General features: G+C 39.9%; 1 protein-coding gene across 8 annotated transcripts in view; it reads right to left on the bottom strand.

The window, feature by feature from the left end:
* LCORL (ligand dependent nuclear receptor corepressor like) overlaps window positions 1–17,049 on the bottom strand; it is a 164,720-nt gene extending 147,671 nt beyond the window's left edge. The window contains exon 1 of one of the 8 annotated variants that reach the window (XM_081812559.1): window positions 16,681–17,049. In XM_081812559.1, coding sequence (XP_081668685.1) covers window positions 16,681–16,831 — 151 coding nt within the window. In that variant the 5' untranslated portion in view covers window positions 16,832–17,049. The remainder of the gene's footprint in view (window positions 1–16,680) is intronic. The other 7 variants (XM_081812568.1, XM_081812565.1, XM_081812566.1 and 4 more) reach the window with 7 other exon arrangements.
* Between the last annotated feature and the right edge of the window lie 2,536 nt (window positions 17,050–19,585).

Below are 19,585 nucleotides of genomic sequence, written 5' to 3'. Positions count from 1 at the left end.
CATATACAACCAAAAATAGTTTAATATTAAGCCTAAAAGTAGGCGGTAAGATGTCATATATATCATATTTTCCACAACTCCTACATAAATTCACAATTACTTGCACAAAATGTGTAATCTGGGATTATTCATATTAGAACAAGAAATGGGGGCACCTGGATGGCTCAGTCAGTTAAGCATCTGCCTTTAGCTCAGGTCATGATCCTAGGGTCCTGGGATCAAGTCCCCCATCAGCCTCCCTGCTCCAGTGGGGACTGTGCTTCTCCCTCTCCCCTTCCTCCCCACTTGTTCTCTCAAATAAACAAAATCTTAAAAAAAAAAAAAGAAAGAAATGGATTACAGCATTCAGACAACCAATATATAAAATGTTTTGTTTTGATTAAAAATTTTAATATTAGGGGCACCTGGGCAGCATAGTTGGTTAAGCATCTGACTCTTGGTTTCAGCTCAGGTTGTGATCTCATGGTGGTAGGATCGAGCCCCATGTAGGGCTCCGCACTCAGTGTAGAGTCTGCTTGGGATTCTCTCTCCTTTTCCCTCTGCCCCCCTGCTTGTTCATTCTCTCTTTCTCTCTCTCACAAGTGGATAAATAAATTTTTAAAAGAAATTTTTCTTTAATATTAAAAATTAGGCCAGAATTTGTAATACTGTTAAAGCTAGATCAAAGGAATATGGAAATTCATTATGCTTTCTTCTACTTTTGTACATACTTAAAATTTCCCATAATGATTTTTATAAATTATGCCCAAGTTTTCAAATATTCTCCTGGGAAGGTTACTTTTGATTTCCACAAAGAAAGAGTAATCATGGTTTGCATAGGGTTGGTCTAAAACAGAGAACTGTAACAGTAAATTCATTGAATGGAATGTAGAAAGTAGCATTCCTATGACCTTCCAAACTTAAAAGCATGTTAACAATAAGGTCAGCTGAATCTCAATTAAATAGCAGAATAACAATATTTAAAAAAAACAAAACTATTCACAATCTGCCCCTCAAGCCAATTTTTGTATTCCATGGTTTCTGCCACACTGCAACTCTCAGGCATCTATAATAATTTTTGGAAAAAACAAAACAAAACAAAAACAGAGGGAGGTCAAGAGTTCAGTTTTAGGGGCATCTGGGTGGCTTAGTCTGTTGAGCGTCTGACTTTTGATTTCAGCTCAGGTCATGATCTCAGGGTTGTGGGATCCAGCCCCGCATTGGACACTGCACTAGGCAGGGAGTCTGCTTAAGATTCTCTCTCCCTCTTCCCCTCCCTCTGCTTGTGCATGCTTGCTCTAGCGCTCTCTCTCTCTCTCTCATAAATAAATCTTAAAAAAAAAAGAGTTCAGTTTTAGGTATGCTATATTTAGGATATCTGAAAGACATACAAGTAAGTAAAGAAAGATCAAGTAAATCAAATATTGAGATAGGTTAGTAACTGGGAGGACATAGAGAAAATGAAGGTAAAGGAAGTGTTTGGGATTTTGTTTAGATGGAATCATTATGTCAAAGCTATGGGGGTCTAAAACCTACAGTGAACCATGTTACACTCTAGCAACTTTGACGCAATTAGGGAAAACCGATCTGAGACAGTCTTTCCAAATTATGTTTATTATAAATTATTAACAAACAACATACAATTACAACATAAAATTACTCAGTCTATCTAGGCTAAATTTTCCTGACAGATAATGAGGAATCAAATTTAGGAGGGAAAAAACAAAATACCACACACACAATAATAATCAAGGCCTAAAGCCACCTCTAGGCCTTCAAATGTTAAAAAAACAAGAATGCACAGGCACCACATCATTCCTGCAGCAGAAGTAGGAGCCTCTGAACTGTGAAATATGAAAAATATGCTGCTCTATATCCTATCCCGGATAACTGTCTCACAATCCAACTAGGCCTCCTAAAAGAAGCCTGAAAATAATTTTCTCTATTCTTCCTTTTTTTTTGTATGCCCATGGCTCATCAAGATCTAAAATCTGTTGACTGTAATGCATCATATCTTTTGAATTTTTCCTTCTCCTCCATTACTACTACTCTTATTTCAGATCCTCATAATCCTCCATTACTACTACTCTTAATTCAGATCCAAGAGGATCCCCAAGATCCTCTTGGTTGGACTATCTTGACGTCTCCCTGGCTGATTTGCCTGTTCTATTCCCCTATTACTCTATGGGCAAAATAATCTTATAAAACCACAAATGAACCTACGTCACTCCCATGCTTAAAACCCATCAATGGTTTTCCACTACCTATGAGTTATTTAATGGGGACGATAAAAATAGTTCTTATTTATATAACTGTTGTGAAAATCAAATGAACTCGAGTGTAAGCATTTAATGCCTAATCCAAAGTAAAATAATTAAAAATAACAATAATATTACTATTATATTCCACTTAGAAGTTTCTTCATGACTCATCTTCTCTTTCTCTTTTCTCATATCCCACAATCATCCTATGACCATTGGACAAATACAAGGAAACCTGATCACTCTCCTCCTTTATATCACAACGTTAATATTCTATATGCTTCTATTACAGCATTTATTATAGTAAAAAAACCTTGTGTAATCTACAAGTCTGTGCTTCATGAAAACAATTTAATGCATCTGAGTCCCCTAACACAATGCCTGACCCTGTAAATACTTACTGAAAAAAAATTATGAGGAAGAGATGTACAACAGGATCATAGCAGAGGACCATGCTTCCTTCAAAACTGAAAATCCTATTATTCCTGATATAAAATAAAGGGGCAATTTTAGAATGGGTCTAAAGAATGAGAGGGTCAGCAAAAACTCTGTAACAGAGGATGAAAGGATCTGTGGGTTCAGACTGATGAGAAGAGTGAAGATAAAGAAGATAACTTAGTAAGATAAGTTAGATAAATAAGCTGATGTATACTCATAGGGATATTCTATCCCATTTGTAAGTTATACTGATGCCAGAGCGGAAATATTAAAAGGTCAAGTAATAAGGCAAAGGAGAAAATATAGGTAATGATTAGGCTGATGTCATAATGCTGGTGTGTTTAACAACAACAACAAAAACTTACCAGGCACTATTTTCCTATACTCTAAATGAGTATAGGAGAACAGAAGCAAAGGGGAATTAAAATGTAACGATAAATTGTCATTAGCTATCTTCTATTTGATCATTTACCATTCTTTGGAAAAGTTCAAAAGAGATGGAAAGGAGATGGTCATCATTCTTGGAACTGGGATAGAGAACAACTTTATATCCAGACTAAAAACACTGACAATCTGTGCTGGGGAAAATCCTTGCCCCACTAACTCCATGCTCTTACCACCCGCTATTCCCAATAGATGACAAAGAAAGAAATTTGGGTATGTTATTTCTGATTAATCTACCTTAATAGAACCTTTAATTCAGATATGTGTATTTAAATAACAGAAGGCCCTATTCTCTCTTATTCTCTCACCAAGAACCAAGTGCTGAGGTGGTCTAGAACCTTTTCCCTAGCCTTGAAACTCAGGGTTCTGAAATCAAAGAGAAAACAGCACTATCTTACTAAAGCTTTAGACACAACTATCTGATTAGGAAGGATCAGACCTGTTAATTTTTTAACCAGGTTTGACCAAGAGAGTAATAAAGACCTGGATGTGAATTCTACCTTCATATTTCCTACATGGAAAGTCTTGGGCAGCTTCTCTAAGCCTCAGTTTTCTAATCGGTAAAATGAAGATAAAAATTGTATTATTTCACATGTGAAAACTGAATGTGATTAATACACATACACATAGTATATGACACATGGTAAGCACTCACAGATATTAGCTATCATTATTTCAAAAGGCAATTCTTAGTGTTGAAAAACCTGTAAGACAATTTATATATTACTGTGTGGTTTTTTAAGGGCTGAAAGCGATTAATTCAAGAGAATGTAATATTTTGACTCATAACATTGCTTTTAAATACTTACTTTTACTTTGTAACAACTGTATTTATTTTAAAGATTTTATTTATTTGAGAGAGAGAGAGAAACAGAGAGAACAGAGGGAGAGGCAATGGGATAAGCAGACTCCCTACTGAACAGGGATCCTGATACAGGGCTTGATCCCAGAACCCTGATACCATGACCTTAGCCGAAGTCAGACACTTAACCGAATGAGCCACCCAGGCGCTCCTGTAACAATTTTAAATTTATAGAGAATGTTTTAAGTACGATACAAACTTTTATTTTTCCAACTATTTGAGAGTAAATGGCCTACATCATGTCCCACCACCCTTGAATTCTTTAACAAGTAATTCCTACAAAAGCATTCTCTTAGGAATATAACCATTAAAATCAGGAAATTAACAATGATACATTATGTATAATGTTATTGGACTGTCACTGCTCCTAGGCCCCTTCTCAGTGAACAATAGGGCATAAGTGTGTATCTATACACACATTTACTACATTTCTAATCTATATATAATGAAAACCATGAGTTCACACCAATATCTCATTTCCAGTCCAACACAGAGAACTTTCTAGTTTTCTCAATTCCATTTTTGAAACTCCTCTCTCAGACAGTGAGAGGTCTGGCTCCCATTATCTTTAATATTTATTTTTTTGACCAGTCTCCCTGTGTATAACCAATCTCCAATTGTGGCTGTCTCCCCTTCCCTACAGGGATACTTTCCTCACCCTTCTCACGCCTACCCTCAAGCCTCCTCCGTGTATATAACTTCCTCACTTTGTTCAGGCCCCTATTCCTCATGCCTGGCACCCCCCCACAAGAATATCCTCCAGCTGCTCAGGCTCTAACATCCTACCTATACTGAGCTGACCCTCCATTGGGATGCCTTCCTCTCCCCACCCTCAGGCTCTGACATCTTACACTGGGATGTTTCTATGCATCAACTCCCTCCTCATCCAACTGAGCCTCAATACACCCACATCAGGCTACTCTCCTACACGGATGCCTTTCTTTCCCACCCCACCTCCAAGTAGATGCCCTCTTTATCCTCTTACCCTGTTCGGGTCTGGACAACTCTTAATAGAACAACCAACCCTCCCTCATACCAAGTCTACTATTCTTCACAGATACCCTGCTGGGACTCTGACAACTTGCACCAGCATGCCCTTCTAGGCACATTACTCCTCACCTCTTGAAACTCCATCAACCCACATCGGGACCCTCCTTATTCCTGTCAGCCTCTGACATTCCATTCCTCTCTCTACCACATATCCCATCCAGTGTAGACACCTACCCTTGCTTGGTCCCACCTGATGGTTTTACTACTGAATTGTTCAGAAGAGGATGAAGAAGAATTGATAACATTTTAAAGAAAGAAATACCAGTCAATAAACTACATAAGCACCCATAATCAGAGCTGATTAAAAGCATAATCTATTTATCAAAGTATCTGCTTTTTTCACTTAAAAAAAATAGTGCTCTATTCTTTCTAAATTTAAAGTCACTTGATAAAGAAGTTAGTATTGTCTTTCCTTTTTCACCAAATATGGATTTTATTTAAGTATCTTACACAGGTAGAAAATCTAGTTCATTAAAAAAGAGTTTAAGAAATATGGTTGTTTCAAACACTAGAATTAAATATTTCTTTAAATATCCAGAACATGAATTTTGACTTTTCAGTATAATAACAGTTGAACTTACCTACAGATATAACTGCAAAAAAGCCTGGATTGTTGAGGAATAACACCTTTTCCTTGCTCCTTGTTTCCATGAGGAAGGATTCTTCACAAGCACAATATGAGCCTCTTTTCACCCCTAGGGAAGTGAACTAACTGCATGATCTGATTGGTGATTTTGTAAGGAATAATTGAGTAGACAGAGCTAAGTTCTGCTTCCTTTCCCCTTGGGAGTGAACTATTGGGAAAACATACCTGCAGAGAACTCATATTTTGCTCTGCTTTCCTAGTATGCCTAGGACTAGGTGGATAAGTTGGCCAATGCCAGACCATATGACTCTCCCACCAAGCTCTTCCTCTATCCTGGTCTCATCAGCAGAAGTGATATTTTGGCTCCCATCTTTTTCCTTATTTTTCAAGTTGTTCAGACCCCAGGCAGAAAAGAAGGGTGCCATTTGTGATTCAGCTATCCAACATCTTAATTAAGATAGTGAAGTGGAGATTGCTCATTTTCCCAGTTTTGACTTAAAAGGGCTGCTTCAATTTGAGCTTCTTAAAACTATTACAAACAAAAAAAACCCTCAAACCTGAACCAACAGATGTTCAAAATGAACATAAGCCAACTTATCTGATCATGCTTATTACCCGTTAAAAAAAAAACAAACCTCAAGACTAATAATTTCTTCCTTATAGAGGCCATAATTTATACTTCCAGTCCCACTCCCTACTCCCACCTTATACTCCAATGACACTAGAATGCTGAATATTTTCAGAATATATCATTATTTAGACTTCTATACTTTTGCTTATACTATCCCTCTGCATGTTCCCTCCACCCTACTCTCCTGCTGGATCATTTAACTTAGGGATAAGTGAACTATGATCTGTAGGCCACATCTGGCTATTTTTGTAAATAATTTTTTACTGGAATACAGCCATGTTCATTCATTTATATATTGCTTTTGCACTTTAACAGTAAAGTTGAGTAGTTGCAACAGAGACCAAATTTATTATCCCACACTTTACAAAAAAAGCTTTTGTACAGCACAGGAAACCTTATCAACAAAACAAAAAAACCAACCTACTGAATGGGAGAAGATATTTGCAAATGATATATCTGATAAGGGGTTAAAATCCAAAATATATATGGAACATAAACAACTCAACACCCCCCCCCAAAAAATCCAATTAAAAAATGGGTAGATCACCTGAATAAACATTTTTCCAAAGAAGACATACAGATGGCCAACAGACACAAGAAAAGATGCTTAGCATCACTAATCATCAGGGGAATGCAAATCAAACTACAATGAGATATTACCTCACAGTCAGAATGGTTAGTATCAAAAAGACAAGAAATAACAGAGGGATGGGGTGGCCAGGTGATGGACAGTGGGGAGGGTATGTGCTATGGTGAGCACTGTGAATTGTGTAAGACTGATGAATCACAGACCTGTACCTCTGAAACAAATAATACATTACGTGTTAATAAAAGAAAAGAAAGAAAAAAAAGAAATAACAAGTGCTGGAGAGGATATGGAGTAAGAGAATGCTTAGGCACTATTGCCTGAAACGTAACATGGTGCAGCCACTGTGGAAAACAGTACGGAAGTTCCTCAAAAAACTAAAAATAGAAACACCATATGATCCAGTAATTCCACTACTGGGTATTTACCCAAAGAAAACAAAAACACTAATTCAAAAAGATATATGCATCCCTATGTTTATTGCAGCATTATTTACAACAGCCAATCCAAGTGTCCATTGATGGATGGATGGTCACACACACACACACACACACTAGAATATTACTCTGTCATAAAAAAATGAAATCTTATGATGGACTCTGAAAAACAAACTGAGGGTTCTAGAGGGGAGGGGGGTGGGAGGATGGGTTAGCCTGGTGGTGGGTATTGAGGAGGGCACATTCTGCATGGAGCACTGGGTGTTATGCACAAACAATGAATCATGGAACACTTCATCTAAAACTAATGATGTAATGTATGGGGATTAACATAAGAATAAAAAAAAATAATAAAAAAAAAAGAAAAAAAAATGAAATCTTACCATTTGCAACAACACTGATGGGCCTAGAGGATATTATGCTAAGTGAAGTAAGTCAGACAGAGAAAGACAAGTACCACATGATTTCACTTATATGAGGAATCTAAAAAACAAAACAAACAAACATAAACAAACAAAAAAACCCAGACCCTTAAATACAGAGAACTGGTTATTGCCAGAGGGGAGGTAGGTGCAAGGATGGGCAAAATAGGTAAAGGGGATTAAGAAGTATAACCCTCTAGTTATAAAATAAGTCAGGAGATGAAAAGTACAGCATAATGAATATTAAAAAAAAGGTTTGCCAACTCCTGCTTTCACTAAATCTCTGGAAGCCTCATCATTTCAAATCAAAATTAATTGCTCCCTCTTCTTTCTATTATACGAGCTCTAATACTTAACATTCCTGATAACTGTCAGTGCTTTAATAAAAGCAAAGTCTAAGCCCTATTCCTAGTGTATACAATAAGCTTTTTACCCACCCACAGTCCCCACCTCTCCCAACAATTTCCACATGGTTAGGGGAAGTATTTTGAAAAAAGCTTCTGCCCTTTTCTCTACCCTTTATTCAGGCCTCCCAAAGCAAAGAGGAATGACTAATATTGGCAACATCTTGATAGTTGTTCCTAGTGGGATGAATTAATGTTTTAAAGGTCATTCTTCATGCATGGCAAGCCTCCGTCTCACTCCGCCTAGATGGTCATACCTACCAATAAGCAAATCACATGATAAACTTACCAAGCTCTACCAGGCACAGAGTTCCCTGCTGGCTGCTCTATCTTTGATAGGTTGGTAAGTTCAGTTCAGGACAGGGAGTAAAGAAGTCTGATTTGGCCTCAATTCCAAGCCATGTTCTTCCATACTACCTACTGTTTAAAAAGTTAGTATTTTAATCTCTGATTCCTAAGTCTATTTCCAGTTCAGAACCCAGTAAGGAAGACACAGAATCACACCCCATCAACTGGCACACAGTAGGACTCACGATATTTGATGATTAACTGACAACAGTAAATTAAGTGGAAAAAAATCATTCCTTTAAATTGTGTGACACACTAATTCTGCACATATCTTAGTGACGAACTTAATTAGGAAAATATTTTTTGAAGAAAAAAGATTTTATTTCTTTTAAAAGATTTTATTTATTTGACACAGAGAGAGAGAGAGAGAGAGAGAGGAGAGTACACAAGCAGGGGGAGAGGCAGAGGGAGAGGGAGAAGCAGGCTCCCCGCTGAGCAAGGAGCCCGATGTGAGACTCAATCCCAGGACCCTGGGATCATGACCTGAGCCAAAGGCAGACGTCTGCTTAACCGACTGAGCCACTGGGGTGCCCCAAGAGATACTTTTATAGTTCACATTCAGTGAGTCAAACCCAGCCCATTCTATTTATCTGTCTCAGTATCTTGCTGCATTCAAGTCTCAAATAATATAAAAAGTAATCATCAATTATTGATTCAAAAAAGCATTCCCCATCATAATGGTTATCTCTCACCAAACCAACAAACATCCCTAAACCCCAGGTTCTTCCAATTACTGCTTCATTTATCTGTTTTTCCTCAAAATGTAGCCTCTCAAATGAGTAGTCTACTACAAATGTTATCTCCTCTTATATACATCTTAATTATTTTCTAGCCTATTACAATATGGCTTCCTTCCCCACCACAGTGCTGAAATTACCAGTTAATGTCACCTAGAACCTACATGTTGCCAAAAACAATGTATACTTCCCTGTTTGAAGGTACTTAACATCTCAATAACATGTAACAATCCTTTCTTATTGTAAAACTCCTCTCCTTAGATTTGGTGATACTACTATCTCCTGGTTTTCCTACTTACAGCTAATTGCCTTACTTTTTAGTGTAAAAGTTCAGTGGACTTATTTTGAGGCTCCCCTTCTTCTGCCCAAAGAATGTTAAGATTTCTTAAGGCATGGTATAGGGTACTCTACTCCTTTCTACTTATACTATCCTTTACCCCTAGGTGATCTCATCCATTTCCATGGATTTAAGTTATATTCTTTATGCTGCTAATGCCTTAATTTATACCTAATACCTTAATTTATATGTTCAGCCAGAAACCACTACTATATAAGTATTACAAACCTTTCCCAAAAACAAGAGTGAACATATGAGGACAGATATTATCCTAGTTTACAGATAAATGACTTGTGCCAAAGGCTATAATGATTAAAGCCAAGAAAAAAACCATATTCTCTCAATTCTTAGTCCTTTCTATCACTTGTGAAGACCCAGTCCCTTGTCCCTAAATGGCTGACTACTTAAATATGAAGACTACTTAAGTTACTTCCTACATACACACCCTGCACATACCCATCAGAAAAGAACTGGCCAATCTGAATGAAGAAAGATCTCAGACTTGTTTTTCAATAAATAGAAAAGACTCTAGGTTATAATTGATTTTTAAAAGTGACTGAGGATGCAGGGTAGAAGATATAACTAAAAAGATAGTCGGGAATTTGGGTCAATGTGTACAAAAGAGAAGTAAAAGCAGATGAAAATGTATGGGCTGTAAAGAAGCAGCTAGACAAATGGGGGAAAAGCAGTCTGGTAAACTATGATCAACTAATTGAATATGATTATGAGTTTTTACTTGATGAAGAAAGACAAATGGGAGATGCTACTGCTTTGTAAACTAAAAAACCAAAAGGTATTCCAAATAATGACTTAATATAGATTATAAGCTAGACTGAAACACAATAAAACCAGCAATGCAGATGATCTAGTATGATACAGATTTTTAAAATGAATTTAAACTAATTTCTTGTATTCAGGTACTCCAAAGCCAAAAGATTCCTTAGAATGTAGGAAGGCATCACTCTTCTGATCTCCCCATATATGAAAAGACAGGATTATGCTAAGTGATATACTGTGATTCTAAAACTCTCTTGGGGCACCTGGGTGGCTCAGTCATTAAGCGTCTGCCTTAGGCTCAGGTCATGATCCCGGGGTCCTGGGATAGAGCCCCACATCGGGCTCCCTGCTTGGCGGGGAGCCTGCTTCTCCCTCTTCCACTCCCCCTGCTTGTGTTCCCTCTCTCACTGTATCTCTCTCTGTCAAATAAATAAATAAATCTTTAAAAAAAAATAAAAAAATAAAACTGACTCTGTGGCTCTAAAATAACCCTGGAATATTGATCATGCAAGCCCTCACTCTCTTTTCCTCTAATATGCCTCATGATCCTTTTATTGTTTATCAGCATTCCCACCAGAAAGAATTTATTGGCAAAAACATAAAGCTCAAAGCTGCTAATAACCTCTGTAAATCACTAATAATAATACTATTTATGGAATGCCTTCTATATGGTAGACACATATTAACATATATCAACATAACTAATTCTCAAACCAATTTACAGATAAGAAACTGAAGTATAGGGAGGTTAAGTAACTTGTCCACATTGGTAAGTGGTAACACTAGGCTTCAAACACAGGTAGTCTAGCTCCAGAGCCTATTTATTTGCAGTATTTTCTATACAAATAAAAGATCTGGAGAAAGATAAATTAAGTTGTGGGTTTGGTTATTATCAGCACATTTGAAGTAAGTGGTACCATGGTATCAAGAGTTGGCTGGAGGGCGCCTGGGTGGCTCAGTTGGTTAGGCGACTGCCTTCGGCTCGGGTCATGATCCTGGAGTCCCGGGATCGAGTCCCATATCGGGCTCCTTGCTCGGCGGGGGGTCTGCTTCTCCCTCTGACCCTCCCCCCTCTCATGTGCTCTCTCTCTCTCTCATTCTCTCTCTCAAAATAAAATAAAATAAAAAATCTTAAAAAAAAAAAAAAAAGAGTTGGCTGGAGCTACTATACTATAGAACTATGTTGTCCAATGAGGTAGCCACCTGGCCACATGTGGCTATTAAGCACCTGAAATGTGGCTAGTTCAAATTAAGATGTGCTAAATGTATAAAATGCCTAACTTCAGAAATTTAATATTTAAAAAAAGAATGTAAACTAACTCATTAATAATTTTTGTATGGATTAATGTTAAAATATTTTGAGGATATTGGCCTAAAAAATGTGCTTTTCAAATGTGGTTACCATAAAATTTTAAATAAAATATTTGACTCCCATTGTATTTCTACTGGACAACACTGGTATGTAGAAAAGAAACTGGAGTTTATAGAATGATTCTAATCAAATCTTTGCCATTTTGTTTTGTTGTTGCAACCTTAGGCAAATCAGTTACACTGAGTATTAGCTTCTGCATCAGAAAAAATAGGGTTTAAAAACAGTCCTGGGGCGCCTGGGTGGCTTAGTCGGTTGGGCGTCTGCCTTTGGCTGGGGTCATGGTCCCAGGGTTCTGGGATCGAGCCCCGCGTCCGACTCCCTGCTAGGAGGGGAGCCTGCTTCCCCCTCTCCCTCTGCTCTCCTGCTACTGCTCTCTTGCTCACTCTCTATCTCATTCTCGATCTCAAATAAATAATTAAACAACAACAACAACAACAAAAAGTTCTGAAACCTACTGTTCAGTTTTGGTATCTAAATCTATTCTCCACTAAAAAAGAATGGAGGGTTCTTTGGAGAAATGGTTTATGTCGGGGCTGGGACAGGTTAAGTACAAGATGAACCTGGAATATCTTGTTTTGGCAGGAAGGAAGTGTTCAAAAAGTCATTTGAGAGATGAGGGTGAGAGGGGTTGTAAGAGGTGAGACTTGTCAAAAAACATTGGAACCAGCCTGATGAGGCTCCCAAAGACCAAACCTGAGACAATCTGGGAATCAAAGTAATGACAGTAATGGATTTAACCATTAAATAAAGAATCCATGAGTTCATGCTGATAAAAATAACTGGATAAATAAATAAATAATGGAGGAGATAGGAAAGATTGCTTTATGACAGAATACCAAGTACTAATTAGAGAAGGAATGACGAAGTCAGAAAATCATGAATGGATATTAAAACTTGTGGACGAAATATTGGTGAGACTATGTTAATATTCTGTTCCTCAAAATATTTTCCCACAAATTACATTATTAATTACAAAAGGATAAATAATAACTTTCAGGGAGAAATATGGAGAATACCAGCTTAACCAAATTTTCAAAGCCAGCATCACCAACATCGGGACAAACCAACATCATGAACCTCAAGATATGATGTACTGATAAAGAGAGAACATCTCTTTAGAGGTATTCTGCCAAATATGTATAAGCAATCTAGTCATGAGAAAACAACAGACAAATTCAAATTAGGGACATTCTACAAAATAACCATACTGTACTTTTAAAAAATGTCAAGGTCAAGAAAAACAAGAAAGGCTGAGGAAGTGTTCCTGATTAAGAGAGACTAAAGAGATAGTACTACCAAATGCAATACATGATCCAGGACTAGGAGGTAGGGGGAGCTTATAGATAAAAGAGATAAAAATTGAGCATGGATTATGAAATAGATAATAGTATTATGTCATTTTTAAATCTCCTGGTTTTAATAATTTACACTGTGGTTAGGTAAGATAACGTCCTTGGTTTTAGGAAATATACACTGAAGAGTTTAAGGGTAGAGAGGTATGATGTCACTAAAGTATCCTCAAATGGTTCAGAAAAATATAGATACAAGGCCAGAATGATAAGTGCTGCATAATGTAATACAACTGGTGAATGTGAGTAAGGGTACGGAGGAATTCCTTGTACTATTCTTCCAACTTTTCTTATAAATTTGAAATTTTATCAAAATTAAAAGTTAGCAAAAAGTAGAAAAACAAAAAACTTGGCCTATCTCCCAGACCGAATATCCTAATAGACTATATAAGACCTGGTAATATTTTAAAATATGCTAATGCATTTCTTTTATGCTTGACTTTACTTTGTTTTAAATTTAATGACTTACCAGATACGAACTGCATTATATATTCCATAAGACCCAAGACTTTATCCGTTATCACTCGATGTCATACTGAGTACTAGGATACTATTTACTATATCCAATAAGCATGCAAACATTTGTTAGCTGAGCATACTCAAAATTATAGCACTGTATAGGATGATTATAGAAAAATAAATTATAAAAAGCACATTATAAACAGAGCTATTAATTAGGACATAAGAGTTTGTAGAACAATTTTTCAATTAAACTGTAAAAAAGAAAAACCAGAATAAGTCAGAGTAGTCACAAATCTAACCTAAAGACATGAGTTCCACAAATAGAGAAAAAGCAAACATCACTTTCCTTATCAAGAGTTAAGCATCTTAGCTAACCACCAGCAGTCATGACAACTAAAATGAACTTTTTCCCTTATGAAATTAGAATATTATATGAGTTATAAAAAAAATCAGATTACTTTAAAAACTTGGGCTAAGAATTGAGATTTAAAACTTCACTACCAGCTCAATACTAATTTGCTGTATGAGCCTAGGACATTGCTTACAATTTCTGTCTCATAAAAATAAGACTTTTGGATCATTTTCTTTTCCAAATTATAGAAAGTATAATTTATGAAAATGATTTCAAGCAATAAGAGCACTGAATATATTCAATACAGAAATATAAACATATATATATATAAATACACATATAAATATTCACACACATGCAAAAGGAAAAAGATTTGGGCTTTTTTGTAAATATGTTTCCAAAGTTAAGTATTGAATATAAGCACGTTAACAGCAAAAGGTAATTTAAGATAATCACAAAACTACATTTAATCCTAATTCACACTATGAATAAGTGCTTCGCATATACAATACTGAAAAAAAAACAATCAACAAGTGTATATCCTGTTTAAAAGAGTTTTAATGTTTATGTAAAAATAATGACAAAAACAAAGTATGAGATGGGTTTTACTAGGTCTCCTGGCTGGGACTATGGGAAACAACTCTCAAATATAGTTAAAGCCCAGGAAAAAATGTCCTCTCAAATACAGTACAGTAATACATTACATTAAAAATATAATATAGAGATTGCATGTTAGACATACCACATCAACTCAATTTTCAATGTCTTCCAATCTTGTGTGTCTTAGTAGGTAAGACAGAAAGATATTCTAAATCCCTTTTTCCATCAAATCCAATATCGTGTTTAAAATTTGACTATTTTTCAAAACTACACATATTTTTGTGATACAGAGCCATACTTAATGTATCTAAACAAGAAGAAAAGGGAAAAACCCTAAAGTATTCCAAAACATAAAAACTGACCGAAGACATGTACAAATCACTGTGTGCCTCGGTAAAACTTAACACAATTATATCGTGAGCCAGTGTTTCAATGCTGTCATCCTGCCTGATTCCCACCAAAGGAACTCAACAATTTCTAAACAGGTTGTCAGTGGAAGAGATCTTTACGTAAGCAATTATAAAAATGGGTCCATTTTGTATTCAGGAAGCACTAGCAACACTTGGCTTAACATTTTTATAAAAGAATACCCTGAGGGTTTTAATTTTTTTTTTCACTTTTTCTAAGAACTAAAATCACTTATAAATACTTGACTAAAGCTATTTCCCAAAATATTTCCTTAAATAAGACCAAAATATATTTTATAAGGGTAAAACAGTTTACCGCTTAAAGTGAACTTAAATGCTCCTAGTCGGAGCAAGTTTCCTTCTTGTACATTTTCCTATATCCACCGTATTCTGCAGTGCACATTTCTAAGCTGAAGCTGTACTAGTTTATTCTACCACGGTCTCCTTTTCACTAGGGAAAAACAAGAAAGATCTTCAGGCGCTAACCAAACAAATCTGAGGGGGGTGTGGGGAAAAGGGGCGCGAGGTGGCGCAAGAACAGATGGAAACAAGGTAAGAGAGTTGTTTTCTTAAGGCAATAAGGTACTCCTCAACTCCAAATGCCAAGATTTAATCGCCAGTCGAGCAAACTGCTACTGCTACCCATCCACTCCTTAAGACAATGCAACCTTCCTTTCTACCTCTATTCCTACTCTCCGACCCACAACCCCCTTCCAAAACAAACAGGCACAACACACCCCATCCCATAACCCTCACAGTCCCTTCTGTGCCCACTAAACCAACCTGCTGGGTAACAGCTCCTCGCACACGTCTCAGACAAAAAAAGCGACCGCGGCACGGTGGGGGGTTCCCACAATCTCCTGCCACCCCGAGCAACCCGCAGAATGACAGCCCCAAGCCCAGAAGTTTGTAGCAAAACGATTCCGACCCCACCAAAAGGGAAGACGGAATTGCAAGAGAACGGGGATGGGAGGTGGGGAGGGCGATGTGCGTGTATGTGCAGGGAAGGGTCCATCACATGACAGTACAAGACCAGAGTCGTCCGGGCGTCCGCGAGGGGAAAAGGAGGGGGGGAAGGAGGGGGGGGGGAAGGGTGCCGTCGTCATGGCAACACCCCCCATCCGTCCAGACTTCCAAAGAGGGAGGAAGAACTTCAAATCCCAACCGTCAGCGCTCGAGCAGCTCCTTCTTAAAGGGGTACACACAGCGCCGCCGCCGCCGAGCGCGAGAGGGCAGAGTTGGGTGCCCCCGCCCCTCGGGCGACGCCCCCGCTGCCCCTCGCCCCCCGCCGGCCCACCCGCGACCCCCGCCCCGCGAGCGCCCGGGGGGTCGCCCCAGTCCCAGTCCCCGGGAACTCGGCCGCGTCCGCCAGCCCGGCCCCCGGCGGCGAGAAGGGGGTGTGTGTGCGCCCGGCGGGGGCGCGGACCAGCCCGCCTTCCTCCCGCCGGCCCTGCCAGCCGGCTCCCCTCTGTCCCAAGGCCGACCCACCGGGCCGCTGCCTGCCCCCCGACAGGGTGGACGGCGGGCTGCGAGGGGCGCCGCGGAGTTTCGGGGAGAGCGCGAGCGAGCGGTTTCCTCGGGGGCTCAGCGAGCGGGTCCGAACTAACAGTTCCTGAGAAGCCCAAGAGCTGAGAAGGGAAGGAGCGCGAACCGCGCCGGGCGAGAAGCCCCCAGACAAAAGGCGAGCGCCGGAGCCGCCGCGCCGCCGCCGCTCCCATCGCGCTCCCCCATTGAACTGACCCGAACGGGAGATTCAACTAACCCCCTCAGCCACAAACTCCTCGGGCTGCGGCAGCCGTCGCCGCGCAGAGCCGGGGCTCCGGCCCGTGTCTCTCTTACCTACACAGTGCATGAGGCGGTGGCGCCAAGAGTCGAGTTCCCGCCGGAATCCTCTCCTCTCCGCCGCGCACCGAGGGCTCCGGCACTGAGCGGCGGCGGCGGCGGCAGCAGCGGCGGCGGCAGCGGCCATTCTCTCTCTTCCCTTGTCCATCTGCGTCCCGCGTCACGCGCCCTCATTTACATACGAGCGGCGCAGGCACGAGGCAGGGGCGCGAGCCCTCGGCGCGAGCCCCGGAGCGCGCGCCCCCCGGAGGGGGGTTGATTGACACGTGTCACTACCTTCCCTATGCCCTTCCCTCCCCCTCCCACCGCTCCCTCAGGGAGAGGCGGGGAGGGAGCGTGAGGAGAAGGAAGCAACCTGCAGCTTCCGCTGACCCCGCCTCCCCATCCACTCCCATCTCCCTCCTCCCCGCGGAGTTTACTCAAGCAAGCCATACTGCTCCCGCCGCCGCCCGCGAAAATCCTGAGCGGGAGCGAGAGGCTCGGAGCCCGGCCAGAAACCGGCGTGGAGCGGACTAGCAACGCCTCCCTTCTGATTTCGCGACGGGACTCGGGCAGCCCGGAGACTTCACTTCCCAGGCTCCGTTGCGCCGGGGCCCCGGAGTGGAGCTTGCCGCCGCTACGCGATGCATGCCGGTCCTTGTAGTCCAGCAGGAATGGGCACTCACCAGTTCTCTCACAGTGGGCTTGCAGACTGGCCTTGACTTCTTTGCGCTGTGCAGCTTGTGCGCTTAGCTTCCAACTCGCTGAGCACAGGACTGCGTAGCCCGCGTCGCCGAATCTGACCCAGTCGCCTTAGCTTCCCTGGGCTCCTCGATAAGAAGAGCGGTGGAAACCGCCAGAGTTGTCTGCCCTTTTAGGGTTCAGGCTGCGCTTTGTGCCTTAAGTGCTGGAAACTTTGGGGGTCACTGTCATCCCGCCACCGCAGGGAAAGATCAAGCCGGCCATTCGGCTGCATCAGAAATAACTGCCATATATCCAGAGAGAGATCCCACAGTGACCTCAGTTTCCAGGGTGAAGAGATCTAGGAAAGCGAGAATATTTGCAAGGATTAGGGAAAAGATGGGGGGATTTTCATTGAAAATTGTTTACCGGGGGATTGGGTGTGGCTGAGTGAAAACTCCAAAAAAAGAAACTGTTATGCTCCGCAAAATGTAAGCTCCTGTAGGACAGCGACCCATTGAGACGTCCGTATATTGGCATCTCTCACTTTCATGACCTTCGTACAGTGGGTGGCACGGGATTTAGCACTTCACAAATGTGATGAAATAAATTCTACGCTGTGCTAGAGAAAATATTTCTTCTTCAGAGAGAGGGAAAACTTTTTCTTTCTTTCTTTCTTTTTTTTTTTGTGAAAACTTTTGATTGGATATAAACTCCAATGACATTTTTTTCATTTCTGCACCAGAGTGCATGGATTTCTGTATATGTGCAGGTGTCAAGCCAAAGCTAAGACTCCCAAAGTTTGCTGGGAAGTACTGTGTATTAGTGGAAATTTATGCACAAGTCTTTGGGAAATATGCTTTACTCTTCTTGGAAACTCCTATGCATTCAGTTTCACCCTCCCTTTTTTGTGGCTTATCCTTATTGGCCTGCTTACTTGCTTGCTTACTTTTTTTTTTAGGAGAAAGTATTTCATTGTTCATCATTACCTTTCAATAGTGAAGATGTAGTTTTACATTTCACAAAGAAAAAAGAATGAAATTTGAATTTCACAGTCACCTTTTCCAGAATGGTCACAATTGAAGAAGCAAGTGAAATCACTAGTGAAAGTGCTTTGGGAATTATCAGTGGATAATTTCAGTTACAGATTCCACTCAATTGCCAAGATGATCGGCCTTTGAAGTTTTCATGATCACTTTTACAGTAATCTACATTAGTTAGGATGGGCTAGGTTATAGTGCAGTAACAAAAAATCTAAAAATTGTAGAGGCTTAAAACAGCAACAAAGAACATATTTCCTGCTTACCTGCCTGCTCATGGGGAGCTGGGTTTGGGGTGGGGAGGCAGAGGAGTTTCACTGCAGATGGTTCTCATCAAGCAACCAGAAGGCTTGAGAAGTTTCCAATCTCTAGAACTTCCCCACTTGCATGATATGCAAAAAGAACATGAATGGCAAACTGGTTCTTCCTGAAAGTTATACAAGTCAATTCCACTCACATTTCTTTGACAAAAGCAAATCTTATGGGCATGCTAACTTCAAAGGGACAGGGAAGTATAATTCTATTTGTCCAGAAGGAAGATAACCCAAATTTACTGGTGAACTGACCAATGCTTACTGCAATTCATTCTTCTGGTCATCAATTTACAGTTATTCAACTTAAACTACAAAATACTTTAACTCCTTTCACAAATGAGACAATCAAAAATTTTATTCAGTAATGGCATTAATTTCAAAGTTCAGCATCTCTGGGTGATGCTTGGTAGTCCCTAAATTAGAACAGGATAAAGCTTCTCTTGTTAAAGAGAAAGTATCTATCCTCCCTGTTTATACACATATGCACACTCAACATGTAGTGCTGGAATAGGGACAAAATAACCATGGTAAACATTCCTATTTAGAAAGGGGAAGAATGGGAGACACACATGAATAGTTTTAGCAAATATTTTACCACAGCCAGCATGGATTGCCAACTTTCCAGACTCTAACAATAGTCTCCTTGCCACCACCCACTGAGTTTCTAAGTCACTGCTACATATTTTAAGTTTTCTGTCATAACTATACCTCCTGGGTACCAATTTCTACATTAGTCAGAATGGACTAGGTTATGCTTTAGTAACAGTAAACCCAAATCTCAGAGGTTTAATACAAAGTTTTTTTTTTTAATTTCAAGTTTTTATTTAAATTCTAGTTAGTGAGGGCGCCTGGGTGGCTCAGTCGGTTGAGCGTCTGCCTTCGGCTCTG

The sequence above is a fragment of the Leptonychotes weddellii genome, chromosome 2, assembly GCF_054177405.1.
Source record: "Leptonychotes weddellii isolate Sample4059 chromosome 2, ASM5417740v2, whole genome shotgun sequence".
Taxonomy (NCBI): domain Eukaryota; kingdom Metazoa; phylum Chordata; class Mammalia; order Carnivora; family Phocidae; genus Leptonychotes; species Leptonychotes weddellii.
The sequence above is the reverse complement of the archived record's forward strand: the minus strand, read 5'-3'. Positions and strand labels throughout refer to the sequence as shown.